Source organism: Suricata suricatta, chromosome 1 (assembly GCF_006229205.1).
Source record: "Suricata suricatta isolate VVHF042 chromosome 1, meerkat_22Aug2017_6uvM2_HiC, whole genome shotgun sequence".
Classification (NCBI taxonomy): Eukaryota; Metazoa; Chordata; class Mammalia; order Carnivora; family Herpestidae; genus Suricata; species Suricata suricatta.
Window position 1 is genome coordinate 33,948,032 of NC_043700.1, and position 17,253 is coordinate 33,965,284.

Genomic DNA, 17,253 nt, shown 5'->3' on the forward strand with positions numbered 1-17,253 from the left:
TACGTCTTAAGGGGGTTCTTTGTGCCTCTTGAATTTGAATGTCTATTTCTTTTCCCAGATTTGGGAAATTCTCAGTTATAATTTGGTCACGTATCCCTTCAGGCCCTTTCTCTCTGTCTTCCTCTTCAGGAATTCCTATGAGACGGATGTTGTTCCGTTTAATTGTATCACTCAGATCTCGAATTCTCCTTTCCTGCTCCTGGATTAATTTCTCTCTCTTTTTTTCAGCTTTCTCTTTTGCTATAACTATATCTTCTAATTCACCTATTCTTCTCTCTGCCTCGTCAATCCTTGAGGTGGCTGCCTCCAGTTTATTATTCACCTCACCTACAGCCTTTTTTAACTCATCAGTTGATTCTTTGATGCTTTTCTCAACCCTAGCGATTAATATTATGACAAGCTTTTTTTTAAAATAATATTTTATTGTCAAATTGTTTTCCATACAACACCCAGTGCTCTTCCCCTTAAGTGCCCTCCACCATCACCACCACCTCTTTCCCCCCTCCCCCTTCCCCTTCAACCCTCAGTTCATTCTCAGCATTCAGTAATCTCTCAAGTTTTGCATCCCTCTCTCTCCCCAACTCTCTCTCCCTCCTCCGCTCCCCCTGGTTCTCCATTAGGTCTCTCTTGTTTTCCTGCTAGACCTATGAGTGCAAACATATGGTTTCTGTCCTTCTCTGCCTGGCTTACTTCACTCAGCATGACACCCTCAAGGTAGGAAATTGGATGGACCTTGATGGTGTCATGATGACAAGCTTTTTAAATTCTTGATCCAGTATGTTGTCTAGATCTGCCTTTCACAGTTCTGTGGCTTCTGTGGCTGTGACTTCCCCCTGGAAGTTCTTCAGGGGAGAGTTTCTTCATTTTGTCATTTTTGCCAGTTTTCTGTCTCTTGTCATCTTTAGAAAGCTCGTTGTGCACTGTGCACCTATTAATATTTCTCTGTTAAAGGAGGGTTATTGACTGTCCAGGGCCTGTCGTTTCCGGAAATATTCTCTTAATGGTGTCTCTTGGTTTCTCTTGTTGTGCCTGTGAGTATTTTAATTCCCTATTCTGCAATATTTGGGACTTGCCTTCTTGCACACTTTGGCTTGTTTCTTGGTGTAGTCCTAAGAAGGAAAACAGACAGACAAACACAGAGGGAACAGAAGCACACATACACATAGACAAATCAAACAATGAAACACATTAAAGGGGGGAAAGAAAAGAAAGAAAATGGGAAGGAAAGAGACGAACAGAAGAGAAGAAGAGAAAATAGAAAAAAAAAGAGAAAGAAGAAAAGAAAAACTAAAAAAATATAAAAGGGGTTCGGAGATAACAAAGGACAGAAGACAGTTTAAAAGTGTATGACCAGTTGAGGGGAGAGGTAAGGATGAGATATTGGAGTATATATCTCAGTTGCAAGAAGGTGAAAAAGTAAGGGAGAAAGGAGAAAGGAAAATAAGGAGTAAAAATGTAAAAGAATTAAGTAAAGAAAAAGGAAAAAGGCAATAACGACAAAGAAATAAGTATGAAAAAGGTGAGGAAATAAAAATTATATATAAGTATATATGAAGCAGCAGCTCCCCCTGGTGGATAGGCGTGGTTTGATGTGGTAGATCTCGGAGGCTGCTCTCAAAGGCTCTGCCTTGGCTTTGGTGTCTATGGAGATTAGAATGGCAGCAAGCCAAGCTCAGCTAAACCAAGCATGGTCGGCCACTCTAATGAGTCCGATCTCCTTGGGCTGCAGTTGAGCCGAATTGTATTTTCCAGGGCCGCCTAGGTTCAAAATTCCAGTCCATGCACGTTTGTGCTATCACAGATGAAATGTATTTGTTTTGGTGGCTTGCTTCTTAGGGGGAGGAATCAATTTGTCTTGGCTCAGGCAGGGATTTCAGCTGCCCCTTCCTGAGGTGAAATGAGTAGCAGGAGTAGAAGTGCGCACCTTCACAGACTCAATTGCTTAGTCCCCACCCCCAGCCAGGATTGCGATTGCAATGGGGGAAAGAAAGAAAAAAAAATTGAGTCTCTCTTGGCTTCTGATAGCTATTGCTCAAGGCGCTGTGCGCTGCTGGAAATGAGCTGGGAGCTCCAGCAGTCTAGGCGCGTGCCCAGGCCTCCACCCACCACCGACTTGCTGACTCCCCGTTGGTGGGGTCGCGCAGGTGTGGGTCCTACCTTTTCCTGTGCGCACCCGGGATTCGGGATTCGCGCAGCCAGTGCATGGAGCGAGATGTGCTGTGGGTATGCAGTATGTGGTCCCTTCCCAAAACTAAGTTCGCAGTGCGCACCCCTGGCGCAGCCGTCGCAGCGCGCCCCTGGCACAACTGCAGCTGCTGCTGATTCCCCGCCGAGATGGCTTAGGGCTGGAAGCTATTCCTTCCCTTGAATTATCCTGGTTCGGGATTCTGGCTACCCAGCAGTTATCTATGGAGTGGGTTTCCCTCTCCAAGTGCGGCCAAGCTTTTTTTGCCTCTTCCCCAGAGACAGTACTATGGGCGTGTTCAGACTCTCTGTCTCTTCCCTTTGTCTCTCCAGCTCCGCACGCTTGCCCTGTGTTGAGCTGGGGCTCCTGCCTCCCCTGCATGTACCGGGCTGGCCCGTTTTCAGATCTCCCCAGTTCGCACTCACTTAACTTAGGTATCCTTGAGGTTCCCTTCTTTCTGGAGTCCATATTCTCTCCTTCCGCTCTTGCAGATGAGACTAATGTCCCTCTCAGTTCGATAGATGGGGTGGACGGAATCTACAGAGCTCCCTTCCTCTCCACCATCTTGGCTCCTCGCTACCAGGTTTTGTCTTTTTCTTTAGTTTGGAGTATATTCCTCTGTTGCCTTATTTTCTTTGTCTTTCTGTGTTTGTTTCTGTGAATTAGGTAGAACAGCCAGTTCTCTTAGATTTGACGAAATGGCCTTTTGTAGGAACATCCCTTATGTGACTGCATGTGCCTGGTGGCTTTGTTTGACTTGCTACATCTGTAATGAGTGTGGGCTGGAAGTGGGGCTGGCCTGCTGGAATGGCTGGAGCTTCACTGGGCACTGGCCAGGGGCTTCCGGGGCTCTTTGTATAGTGGCTGTTGTCCTGGAATGCTCCAGGATGCTTTATGTATGTGTTACACTGGTGAGATGGCTAGAGCTATCGTGGGCACTGTCCAAGGATGTCCCCGTGTATGCTACACTGGGGCCACTTAGTGGGGCTTTTCTGGGGTGGTGGGGGGGACAGCAGGGTCTGTTGTAGGTCAGGATCGCAGGACTCACTGAGGCACTGGGCTGGCTAGGGTGCCCTGACCCTTCTCTTGTCTGTGCTGTCAAGGTGGAGGAGGAACATAAACAATGGTACTCTCCTGCTCCTTTGGCCCTAGAGAGTGTTTCCTAGCTCTCCTGACATTTGATAGAATTCTAGGGCTAGTTCCTTTTATTCTAGTTGCTCTTTAAACTATGGCTTTTTTTTTTTCTGTGTTCCAGAGTTTCTGGGCTGGTGTTGGCTAGGGGCCCAGTGTTGGCTAAGGTGGAGGGCTGGCTAGGGTGCCTGAATTAGGCTGCCATCTGTGCTATCAAGGTAACAGGATAGTCTAAACAATGGTGCCAACCCCTCTGATTCCCCACCACTTGGTGGAGGGTTAATTCTTTTATATTCTAGCTTCTCTTTTAAACTCTGGATTTTAAAAATGAGACCAAGAACAGATGACTCTGCTAACAGTCCCTCAGGACTGTCCCCTGATACTGCAGCTCACAGTATCCGGTGTGATGTGTCTGTCATATTTGTGTCTTCTCGTCTCCTGCCATTCTCTAGGTGGTTCCTCTGTCCTAAGTTCAGAAGCTTGTCAGTCAGCCCTTAGTTCTTTTTCAGGAGGAGTTGTTCTTTTAAGGTATTCCTAAGTTACCATCTGGGAGTCTCCCTTGGTATATGTGCATTTGGGTAGGTGGTCTCCTCTTCCAGATTTTACAGATTTGCTTTGGCAGACAGTTAATTACCAGTCAGTTTAGTTTGGATTTATACACATGTCCATTGCTAATGTCCTTGGTCAGGTCAAACTTACTCTCAGGGTCTAATTTTCGGTGAGACCACTGTGTGAGCTCTGAGGTTAGGGATGTAATTGCCTCTGGCTGGTAACAGTTGGATAGGACTGCTGGCTTGGTTCCCTGCCCGAGCAAGGGTGCAAGATACACTTTGCAGTTGCCTGGCTTCACTCATTGGGCTTCCTAGATAGTTGGGACAGGCATTTTATTCAACAGAAAACGGGCTGTGATTTAGATTCCCTGCCATGGCAGGGTAGCAGAATGTGTCCCAAGGCTTGTATGACCCATTGTTTGGGGACCCAAAACAGGCAATACTGTACACTGAATTCCCTTGGCCAAATGGGACAGTTGTTTGTGGAAAATGGGGAAATCCATGGGCTGTGCTTTCTGCTCAAGTGCTACTGTAACTGGGTTGTTGTATGGCTATGCAGTTTCCCATGTACGCTGGTTAGGTTCCCTGGTGTAGGCTGGCTGAAGTCTGTGTTTAGCAATGGTGTGACTACAAATTAGTCTCCCTGCAAAGGTGTAGTGGGAGAATAAGCTAGCTTGGTAGTGTTGACTCAAGCTGACATGGACCCCCAAGTTCTATGGGCTGATGGTGCCACTGGCTTTGCTCTGTGGATAGTCACTTGTACCTGCCATTCTCTATGTTCAAGTGATGCTGGGATACATAACTTTTAAATGTACCAGCTAGGCTTTCTGTTCAGGTGGGGCAAGGAGATTTGATGTTTGGCATTGAATATTCTTTCCCTGTCTGGATGGAACTGACTCCAAGCTCAGGAAGGCTTTTTGTGGTCTTAATTTAAGCTGACAGACACCCCAAGTTCCCTGACTGAAAGGTGCCATTGGTTTTGCTCTGGACAATCAGCCATGCTTACCATAGTCTCCCCTTGCACATTGCTGGGCTATTCCAGTTCTTATGGCCCGGCTTCTGGTTAGGTGGTGCCAGAAGCTACACTCAGCATTGGGTAGGGTTACAACTCAGCCTCCTTTCCTTGGTGGGGACAGCCTCCAGTAGACAGCCTCCAGTGGTGGCAAAGCTTTTTCATGACCTGATTAAAGAAGACCTGCTGTTCATTTCATTCCCTGGTCATACTGCATCACTGCCTTGGCTCCATAGATGGGCAAAACTGCTGGTTGAGGCTACTTTTTGGGTGATGCAGGTGGCATGTGGTCTTCCAAGATCTGAGTGCTGGTTGTTTCAAGCCCTTCTACCTTTCTCTGTCACAGATTTCCCATGGTCAAGCCACATAGCATCCTTTGTGCTCCTTGTCAGAGGAGACTAGACTGGGGACTCCTAAGAAGTCACCTAAATTGGTCAGGGAGCTAGATATCTACCCTGGGCTTTCATTTCCCACTCAAGGTACTATAGATTCAGGGGAGACCTTCTGGTATGGCACTGCACCAGCCTTAGGGAGAGGCAAGGCAGTCAGTGTGTAGCTGCTTTTACCCTTCTAATGTGGTCTTTCTTGGTTTCTATAGTTCAGGGAGTGCTTCAGACTCACCTCCATGTTCTAGGATCTTGGTAGATTCTTGTCCAAGAGAGTTTTTAGTTGTCCTTGTTGTGAGGGGTAGTGAAACTGGGACTGACCTATTACACCATCTTGATAACATCACTACTGTTGTGATTTAATTCTTAACGGACCTGAAGGCATTGAGGGTTGGTGAGACAAATATCCTAGGTATTATCATCAAAACTGTTCTTTTAATTTGGGGGCTCTCTAATATTGTTTAGAGGGAGGCTTCCTATGTTGAAAAGTGAAATTCAAGTATATTTGTCCATGTCACTCCAATTGGTCTCTTCCCAAATTTCAGATTCTAGATTCTTCCCCATCAAGCCTTGGAATTAAATTAATGCTGCAACCCTTCAGTCCTTATCCTTAGGCTTTGCATATGGTCCTCAGCCATGTCAGTCCAACAACTACAGGATATGAAGAATTACTACAGTGCTGGTACAGGAGTTTGCTCATTGCTTATTCGCATTCTCCATTGCTCATTCACAGCTTTCTCTTTATATAATAATATATAGTGTACGTCCTCTAGTGCTGTCAAAAAATCCAGTTGAACCCCAAATTTTTATTAGAGCTTGTCATTATAGCAAGGAAGTGCCTTGATCTTCCTCACAACTTGTCCTCATCTATATCTTATCCTATGCCATATTTGGTAATGACTGGACAAATCATAATGTTATTGTATATCATGAGTTATCAGTGTCACATTTCTTTTTGGCAAGGAAGTTATCTCTACACTTGTTAAATATGTGAGCAGCATAATCCAGGAATGCTTTCTTGAGAGTCTTTCTGTGGTTTCTCCTCATACAAGTTACTGAGTTAGGGAGAATCCTGACAGGATGCTGATAGCACACTTAAAGTAATTTGGTTACATGGCCACTTTGTGAGCTGGAAAGCAGAATATCATGTGGACTATTCTGAATGAATACAAGAGCTGTCATAAGGAATTAGGTGAATTGAAGATCACAGCCCATACAGCCAAAAATATAAAGAAAAGCAGCCCTTTTATATAGTTATGGTAGGTACTTAAGAATTATATTAGGTATCCAATTGTTAAATCATGATAAAGCTTGACATAGACTCAGTTTTGCTTTTATCTCAGTAAAATTTCACAATAAGAACCTCAGCTTCTCACCTGTTCAAGGAGCTGTATTTTCTATTCTTAAGTATTTGATAAAATAATAAATATGTTCAAAATTAGAAACTTATTACTTTGTATTACCTTCCAGTGACTTGTCTTCCATTTGAATATTTGTTTTTGTTAAATGTAGTACCCCAAGGAGGTAACTTTGGAGGCATTTTCCATTATTGTTACACAGATGATTGGACTGAGTATGGGAATATCATATGACAACACAAAGAAATGTCATTGTCCAGGAGCTATCTGTATAATGAATCCAGAAGCTATGTAAGTTTATTTAAAAGTGAGATCTATTAGTTATGTCTATTTTGTTTTAAATATTTGAAGTGCAAAAATTTAGCATTTACTTATAGCAAAAACTAGCCATAAATGAAACAAGTACTACTAAATATAAACATGAAATTTTGAGTATAAGAAAGTTGGAAGTAGGTGTAGCATTAAGAAAAGCCAAGGATAGAGAGAAGCCAAGATGGTGGAAAAGCATGGAAATCTTTATTTTGCCTATTGCATTCATGAAACACAGCCAGATCAAGACTAAACCATCCTGCACACCTAGAAAACTGATCTGAGGATTAGCATAACAGTGTGCACAACATGAACCATAGCACTCAGCAGGTACACAGTGCAGAGAGGTGAACTGGGGAAGAGAGAAGCTGTGGAGGGCAGGGAGCTGTTTTTGCTTGTGGAGAGAAGATGGAGATGGGGGAAGAGTACTGGAAAAGCAGTCACCCCCCGCCCCCAAAAGCAACTGCAGAGAAAGTGAAAAGTGGAAAAAGCCACAAGGACTGAACAAAAAGGGAGAAAGAGAAAGGAGAGGGTTTAAATTCCATTAAGACTCTATAAACAGGGAGTGCAGAGTCTGAAACTCTGCAGCTCGATACCTGATGGTGCTCTGGTGGGAAGGGCAAATCCCCAGGAGCAGAGGGCGAGGTCTTCAGGGTCCTCAGGCTACACAGTAAGAGGAGGTTCCCCTGCTGGGAGGACATTTGGTAGAGGCTCTACGGCCACCCCACAGACAAGAGCCCCAGGAAACCCCAGAGAACAACCACATTCACTGGTGTTGGAACAAGGACGTTAAGGGTGAAGCCTGGCACCAGATGTGTGTTGTGATTTTGCATAATCCCTGAAACGCTGCTGCTACATGATCACATGAATTTTTTCTGGGGCACACTGGCGCCCGGCCACAGTCTCTGGGCATCAGCAGCAGCACAGTCCCATGAATGTGGCTGGCATCTGGCCATTGCTTGGTAAGACCCTCCCCTAGGTCTGAGTGTGTCAAAGTCACAGCCCCTCAGAAGTGAGGGGTTGGGAAACACAGCTGCATCTGAGATAAAACTCAGGAGGGAGGTGCCACCTAGCAACCTGATGGCTTGGTCACGGACAGTATAAAAGCATAGAGTGGACAGAAGCTAAGGACAAAAGACGGGTGCATGATTGCTGATTGAGGAGAACAGAGTTTTGGTACTAGAAACTGGGTAGCTGGGTGACAACGTTTTCACCCCTCCTGTGCATGTGCATACACACCTACAAGCACAACAATCCACCCTAGTAAGCTAAGCAGTGCCACCTAGTGGAGAATGGAGTTGTTACACTAAGCCCTGCCCAACTGGGCCAACCTTGCTTTTCAGGAACACCCCAAGTCTCTCTGCCTGCTTAGTTTATAGATTATAAAGTGCTTCATAGTTTGACTTCTAAGGGAAAATGGTATAATTTCAATCGTTTTTCAGTCTGTTTGTTGGTTTGTCTATCCAATTTTTCTTTCTCTTTTTCATTACTTTTCTTTTTCTTGAATGCAGAAAGAAAATATTTATTTTTATTTTCAATTTTTATTAAAATATTTTTCTTTAATTTCGTTCTACTATATTTTTTACTTTTTTGTAATTTTTTCAAATTCTATTTTACTTCCATCATTTCATTTTATTCTGTTTCATTGTATTCATTATTTCAAATTTTCAAACATTTTCACTTTTTTTCCTTTCTTTTCTTATCTTTCCCCTTTTCCCCTAATCAATCAAGCTCCTTTCAGTCTAACGCTCTCCCAATGGAGCTATCTCAGCAAGCCCTTATCAAGCTCCTTTCAACAACCAGACCTAAACATGCCTAGGATCTAGCCTCATGTATTTGATTTTTATGTGTGTTGTTTTGAATTTTTGAATTTTAATATTTTAACCTTATTAATTCTTTTTGTCCTTCAAAGTGTGCAATGAAGGAATTTACCCCAAAAGAAAGAGCAGGAAGAAACAACAGCCAGGGACTTAACACAGATATAAGCACGATGTCTGAACCAGAATTTAGAATCACGTTAATAAGAATACTAGCTGGGGTTGAAAATAGATTAGAATCCTTTCTGTGGAGATAAAAGAAGGAAAAGCTAGTCAGGATGAAACAAAAAATTTTATAACCGAGCTGCAATCTTGAATGGATGCCACCGCGGCAATGAGGGATGAGGCAGAGCAGTGAATCAGCGATGTAGAGGACAAACTTATGGAGAATAATGAAGCAGGAAAAAAGAGGGAGACTAAGGCAAAAGAGCACGATATAAGAATTAGAGAAATCAGTGACTCATTAAAAAGGAATAATATCAAAATCATAGGGGTACCAGAAGATGAAGAGAGAGAAAAAGGGTTAGAAGGGTTATGTGAGCAAATTATAGCAGAAGACTTTCCTAACCTGGGGAAAGACTCAGACATCAAAATACAGGAAGCACAAGAGAACTCCCATTTTACTCAACAAAAACTAACCATCAACAAGGCTTATCATAGTCAAATTGGCAAAAATACTCAGGCAAGGAAAGAATCATGAAAGCAGCAAAGGAAAAAAGTCATTAACTTACAAGGGAAGACATATCAGGTTTGCAGCAGATCTATCCACAGAATCTTGGCAGGCCAGAAAGGACTGGCAAGACATATTCAATGTGCTAAATCGGAAAAAATATGCAGCCAAGAATTCTTTATCTAGCAAGCCTGTCATTCAAAATAGGAGAGATAAAAAGTTTCCAAGACAAACAAAAATTAAAGGAATTTTTGACCACTAAGAGATCTTAAGGGGGACTTTCTGAGGGGAGAAAAGACAAAAGAAATAAAAGACCAAAAGCAACAAAGACTAGAAAGGGCCAGCAAACACCACCAGAAACTCCAGCGCTACAGGCAACAAAATGGCAATATTCATATCTTTCACTACTTACTCTAAACCTCAATGGACTAAATGCTCCAAACAAAAGATATAGGGTAACAGAATGGATAAGAAAATAAGATCCATCCATGTGCTGTTTAGAAGAGATCCACTTTAGGTCTAAAGACACCTTCAGATTGAAAGTAAGGGGATGGAGAACCATCTATCATGCTAATGGTTGACAAAAGAAAGCCGGAGTAGCCATACTTAGATTAGACAATCTAGACTTTAAAATAAAGACTGTAACACAAGATAAGAAGGGTATTATGTCATAATTAAAGGGTCTATCCACAAAGAAGACTTAAAAATTTTAAACATTTATGCTCCAAATGTGGAGGAACTCAAATATATAAATCAATTAATCACAAACATAAAGAAACTCATTGAAAATAATACCATAATAGTAGGGGACTACAACACCCCACTCACAGCAATAGACAGGTCATCTAAATAGGAAATTGACAAGGAAACAAGGACTTTGAATGACATACTGGGCCAGATGGAGTTAACAGATACATTCACAGCATTTCACCTAAAGCAGCAGAATACACATTTTTCTCCAGTGCACATTGAACATTCTGCAGAATAGATCACATACTGGGACACAAATTAGCCCTCAACAAGTACAAAAATATCAAGATCACACTGTGCATATCTTCAGACCACAACATATGAAACTCAAAATCAACCACAAGAAAAAAGTTGGAAAGATAATACTTGGAGACTAAAGTACAATCTACTAAGGAATGAAAGGGCTAAACATGAAGTTAAAGAGGATATTAAAAAGTCCATGGAAGCCTGTGAAAATGATAACACCACAGCCCAAAACCTCTGGGATGCAGCAAAGGCGATCATAAGAGGGAAGTATATAGCAATCCAGCCTTCCTAAGGAAGCAAGAAAAATCTCAGATATGCAATCTAACCTAACATCCTAAAAAGCTAGAAAAAGAACACAAAATGGAACCCTATCTAGCAGAAGAAAGGAAATAATAAAGATCAGAGCACAAATCAGTGCTATTGAAGCAAACAAACAAACAAAAACCAGTAGAACAGGTCAATGAAACCAGATGCTGGTTCTTTGAAAGAATCAACAAAATTGATAAACCCATTGCCAGTTTGATAAGAAATAAAAAGGAAAGGACCCAAATAAATAAAATCAAGAAATCAGTAATAAGGGAATATTATGAGCAATTATATCCCAATAAAATTGGCAATCTGGAAGAAATGGAAAAATTCTTAGAAACATACAAACTACCAGAACGTAAACAGGAAGAAATCGAAAATTTGAACAAGCCCATAACCAGTAAGGAAATAGAATCAGTAGTCAAAAATCTCCCCCAAAACAAGAGTCCAAGGCCAGATGGCTTCCCAGAGGAATTCTACCAAACATTTAAGAGAGTTAAAACCTATTATTTTACAGCTGTTCCAAAAAAAAAAAAAAAAAAGAAATGGAAGGAAGGATAACTTCCAAACTCTTTCTATGAAACCAGCATTACCTTAATTCCAAAATCAGAAAAGACCCACTAAAAAAGAGAACTATAGACCACTTTTCCTGATGAACATGGATGCAAAAATCCTAAACAGGATATTAGCCAACCAGATCCAACAACACATTAAAAAAATTATTCACCGCAATGAAGCGGGATTTATATCTGGGATATGGGGCTGGTTCAATATCCAAATATCAATCAATGTGATTCATCACATCAATAAAAGGACAAGAACCTCATGATCCTCTCAATAGATGCAGAGAAAGCATTTGGCAAAATATAGCATCCCTTCTTGATAAAAACCCTCAAGAAATTTGGGAGAGAAGGATTATATGTTGAGACCATAAAAACCATATATGAAAGACCCACTGATAATATCATACTGAATGTGGGGAAACTGAGACCTTGTCCCTAAGGTCAGGGACAAGACAGGGATGTACACTTTCACCACAAGTCTTAGCCTCAGAAATCAGATAACACAGAAATAAAAAGACATCCAAATTGGTCAGGAGGTCAAATTTTCACTCTTTGCAGATGATATGACACTCTATATGGAAAACCCAAAATATTCCACCAAAAAAACTGCTAGAACTGATCTAGGAATTCAGCAAAGTCACAGGATATAAAATCAATTGACAGAAATTGGTTACATTCCTATCCACCAATAATGAAGCAACAGAAAGAGAAATCAAGGAATCAATCCATTTACAACTGCACCAAAAACCATAAAATACCTAGGAATACACCTAACCAGAGGTGAAAAATCTATACACTGAGAACTATAGAAAGCTTATGAAAGAAACTGAAGAAGGCATGAAAAAAATTGAAAAATTTCCATGCTCCTGGATAGGAAGAACAGATATTGGTAAAATGTTAATACTACCCAAAGCAATCTACATATTCAATCTAATCCCTATCAAAATAACACTATCATTCTTCACAGAGCTAGAACAAACAATCCTAAAAGTCTTATGGAACCAGAAAAGACCCCAAATAGGAAACCAAAGCTGGAGGCATCACAATCCCAGATCTCAAGCTGTATTACAAAGCTGTAATCATAAAGACAGTATGGTACTGGCACAAAAAGAGACTCTCAGATTAATGGAACAGATTAGAGAATCCATAAATGAACCCATAAACGTATGGCCAACTAATCTTTGACAGAGCAGGAAAGAATATCCCATGGAATAAACAGTCTTTTCAGCAAGTGGTGCTGTGAAAACTGGACAGCGATATGATGAACCTGGACCACTTTCTTACACCATACACAAAAGTAAACTCAAAATGGATGAAAGACTGAAATGTAAGACAGGAAGCCATCAAAATCCTCGAGGAGAAAGAAGGCAAAAACCTCTCTGACCTTGGCCATAGCAACTCCTTACTCATCACGTCTCCAGAGGCAAGGGAAACAAATGCAAAAGTGAACTATTGGGACCTCATCAAAATAAAAAGTTTCTGCACAGTGAAGGAAACAATCAGCAAAACTAAAAGGCCACCGATGGAATGGGTGAAGATATTTGCAAATGACAGATCAAATAAAGGGGTAAGTATCCAAAATCTATAAAGAACTTATCAAACTCAACACTCAAGAAACCAATAACCCAGTAAAGAAATGGGCAAAAGACATAAATAGACACTTCTCAAAAGAAGACATCCAAGTGGCTAACAGATAGATGAAAAGATTCTCAACATCACTCATCATCAGAGAAATACAAATCAAAACCACAATGAGATATCACTTCACACCTAACATTAACAACTCAGGCAACAACAGGTGTTGGCGAGGATGCAGAGAAAGAGGATCTCTTTTGCACTGCTGATGGAAATGCAAACACTTGCAGCCTCTCTGGAAAACAGTATGGAGGTTCCTAAAAAATTTAAAAATAGAACTACCCTATGACCCATTTATTCGGATACCACTAGTATTTATCCAAGGGATACAGGTATGCTGTTTCAAAGGGGCACATGCTCCCCAATGTTTATAGCAGCACTATCAACAAATAGCCAAAGTGTGGAAAGAGTGCAAATGCCCATTGATGGGTGAATGGATAAAGAAGTGGTGTACACACACACACACACAAATGGAGTATTACTCAGCATACAGAGAGAAATTGATAGTAATATAATAAAATCAATAAAGTGTCCTTTTTGTATTTCTTTTTTAATTAATTTTTAATTAGTAGTTGGCATATAATCTTATATTAGTTTCACGTATACAACATAGGTTTTTTGACACTTTATATATTATTCTGTGCTCAACACAAGTGTCTCTGTTCTGTTCCATTGGTCTAGCTGTCTGTTTTTGTGCCAGTGCCATACTCTTTTGATCACTACAGGTTTGTAAAATAACTTGAAGTCTGGAATTGGGATACCTCCTGTTTTGTTTTTCTATATCAAGATCGCTTTGGCTATTTCGGGTCTTATAGGATTCCATACAAATTTTAGGATTGTTTATTCTAGCTCTGTGAAAAACCTGTTGGTATTTTGACAGGAATTATATTAAATGTGTAGATTGCTTTAGGTAGTATAGACATTTTAAAAATATTTGTTCTTCCAATCCATGAGCATGGAATGTCTTTCCATTTCTTTGTGTTGTCTTCAATTTAAGTGTTTTATAGTTTTCAGAGTACAGGTATTACCTCTTTGGTTAAGTTTATTCCTGAGTATTTTTTGTTTTTGATGCAGTTGTAAATGAGATTGTTTTCATAATTTATCTTTCTGCTACTTTATTATTAGCATATAGAAAGGCTACTGACTTATGTATATTAATTTTATATCCTGCAAATTTATTGAATTCATTTATTAGTTTTCTTAGTTTCTTGATAGAGCTTTTAGGGTTTTTATGTATAGTATTATGTCATCTGCATATAGTAATAGTTTAGGTTCTTTACCAATTTGATGCCTCTAACTTTTTTTGGGTCTGTTTGCTATGGCTAGGATTTCTAGTACTATTTTGAATAAAAGTGGTAAAGTGGACGTAATTTGCTTGTTTCTGATCTTAGAGGACAGAGTCTCAGCTTTTTTCCATTGAGTAAGTTGTTAGTTGTGGAATTTTCATATATGGCCTAATATGTTGAGGTGTGTTCCATCCAAACCCGCTTTGTTGAGAGTTTTTATCAAGAATGGACTTTGAATTTTGTCTAATGCTTTTTCTGCATTTATTGAGATGATCGTATAATTTTTATCCTTTGTTTTGTTGATGTGATGTATCACATTGATTGGCTTGCAAATATTGAACCATCTTTGCATCTCTGGAATAAATCTCAGTTGATGGTTTTAAATGATCCTTTTAATGTGTTGTTCAGTGTAGCTTGCTAATATTTATTTGAAGGTTTTTGCATGTATGTTTGTCAGAGATATTGGCTTTTAGTTTTCTTTTTTGTAGTGTCTTTGGTTTTGGTATCAGGATAATGCTGGCTTCATAGAATATATTTGGAAGCTTCTCTTCATCTTCTGTTATTTGGAATTAGGTATTAACTCTTTCTTCAGTGCTTGATAGAATTCACCTGTGAAGCCATCTGGTCCTGGACTTTTATTTTTTGGTAGTTTTTAATTACTGATTAAATTTTGTTGCTAGTAATTTGTCCAGATTTTTTAGTTCCTCTGGATCCAGTTTTGGAAAACTGTATGCTTCCATTTATTATTTGTTGTTGAATTTATTGGCATATAATTTTTTGTAGTATTCTCTTATAATCCTTTGTACTTTTGCGATACCAGTTGTTACTTCTTTTCTCATTTCTGATTTTCTCTTGTGTGGGTTTTTTGTTGTTGTTGTTGTTATTGTGTTCTTTGGGTATGACTGATTCTTTTTATTCTTTTATTTTTTATTGTTTTTTAATGTTTATTTATTTTTGAGATAGAGTGCACCCACATGAGCAGTAGAGGGGCAGAGAGAGGGAGACAGAGGAACAGAAGCGGGCTGTGCCTTGACAGGAGAGAGCCTGATGTGGGGTTTGAACTCATAAGCTATAAGATTATGACCTGAGCTGAAGATGGATACTTAACCAACTGAGCTGCCCAAGCACTCCTGAGTGATTCTTAATATTTTGTATCTCTTTACTGAAAGTCTCCCTGAGTTCTTCCACTTCTCTTTCCAGTTCAGTGAACATCGTTATGATTGTTACTTTAAATTTTTTATTCAGCATATTGCTTATCTCCATTTCTTTTAGTTTTTTACTGATGTCTTGTTTTTTCTTTCAGAGCATATTCCTTTGTCTCCTTATTTTGCTTGATTTACTATACTTATTTACATGAATTAGGCAGGACAGCTACTTATAAACTTGAAGGAACAGTCCTTATGGTCATCCTCTAGGTAGACTGTGTGTGGTTGGTGACTTTTGCTGGTTGACTGAAGCTGTGGCTGGCATTGGTTCCTGATGCTTTGCACACGGTGTGTGCCCTGTCATGACAGCTGAAACTGAAGTGAATGCAGGCCATGATATTCCAGGGTTTATATATTGTTGGCACTCCATGCAGGGAATCTCCCTGTCAGGACAGCTGAAGATGAAGCAATTGTAGGCTAGGGTGTCTCGGGGAGCGATGTGTTGATGCATACTCTGGTGGGGCAGCTGGAGCTAAGGTGGTATCTGGACCAGGAGATCCCTTAACTTTATGCATGGCAGGATAGCTGAAGCTAAAGTACATATAAACTGGGGTGTCCCAGTACTCTCTGCACAGAGGATGTCCTTTAGGTGTGGCTGAAGCTGAGGTGGGCTGTAGGCTGAGAGGTCCTGGCATGCTCTCTGCATGGGGCACCCTCCCAGGACAGCTGAAATTAAAATGGGTAGGGGCCAGTGTGATTCCTGGGCTCTTTGTGTACAATGTGCCCTGGCAGGACAGCTTAAGCTGAATTGAATCCAAGCCAGGGTTTCTGAAACTGGCATGCTAGCTCAGAGTTGCCCTGGCTGGGTGACTGGAGCCAGGAGTGGTGTGGGTGGTGTGTTCAGAGCATTCCTTATAGGGGATGCCCAGGTGGAGTAGCTGGAGTTGATGCAAGCATGGGCTGGTGTTTCCTGGGCTACCCCACACAGTGGGATTTGAAATAGACGCTAATCAAGAGGTTCTGGAGCACTCTTAACCATAGGGTGCCCTAGCAAGACCCCTGAAGCCCAAGTTGTGTGGGCTTGGAGTGTTCTGTGGTGATTTGCACCTGTGTTACCTTGGCATGAAGGCCTGGGCTGTAGTGAGCATAACCCGGGGTGTCCTGGAGATGGCGGGCCAATTAGGGTACTGGGACTGTGCACTGGTCTGTGCTTCCAAGGTGCTTTCAAGACTGCCCCTTAGCCCCTCCCACCAGAAAGCATTTCAGCAGCTCTCTCAGCCTTTTGGAGTGCTGGCTCTTTTACATTCTAGTTCTTTTAAATCGTAGCTTTTTAGCGGCACGTGGGTGGCTCAGTTTGTTAAGTGTCCGACTCCTGATTTCAGCTTAGGTCATGAACTCATGGCTCATGAGATTCAACCCCACATAGGCCTCTGTGCTGACAGCATGAATCTCTTTCTCTCCCTCTCTCTTCCCCTCTCCTGTTCACTCTCTCACTCTCTCTCAAAATAAAGAAATAAACATTGAAAAATAAATTGTGGCTTTTTAAAGAAAATATAAAAGGCCAAAAAAAAAAAAAAAAAAGAGAGAGAGAGAGAAGAAGGAAAGGAAAGAAACAAATGAAGCATTTTGATCTTTTTCTGTGCCTTGCACAGCTGGGCCTAGGGTAGGCTGTGGCCCTGGGACTCATGAGTCAGCAAGCCAGTTATGGCATCTGGACTCTCTCCAGTCCCTATAACCCAAAGAAAGTTCCTGCAGCCCTTCCACCATTTAACAGAGTTCTAGTGTTGTCTCTTTCAAATGCTAGTTGCTTTTTCAAGCTGCATTTTTTTAAAGAATTTTATTTTATTATTTTTTTTTTCTCCACAACATGATCTCTGAGTTTAAGGTTTTTTTTTTTTTTTTT

The 17,253-nt window shown here is 40.9% G+C and overlaps 1 protein-coding gene across 1 annotated transcript in view; it reads left to right on the top strand.

Moving 5' to 3' along the window:
• The window catches only part of ADAM32 (ADAM metallopeptidase domain 32), a 157,329-nt gene that overhangs the window by 65,328 nt on the left and 74,748 nt on the right, over positions 1–17,253 (top strand). Inside the window, exon 11 of the mRNA XM_029936316.1 lies at positions 6,778–6,914. Coding sequence (XP_029792176.1) covers positions 6,778–6,914 — 137 coding nt within the window. The remainder of the gene's footprint in view (positions 1–6,777; positions 6,915–17,253) is intronic.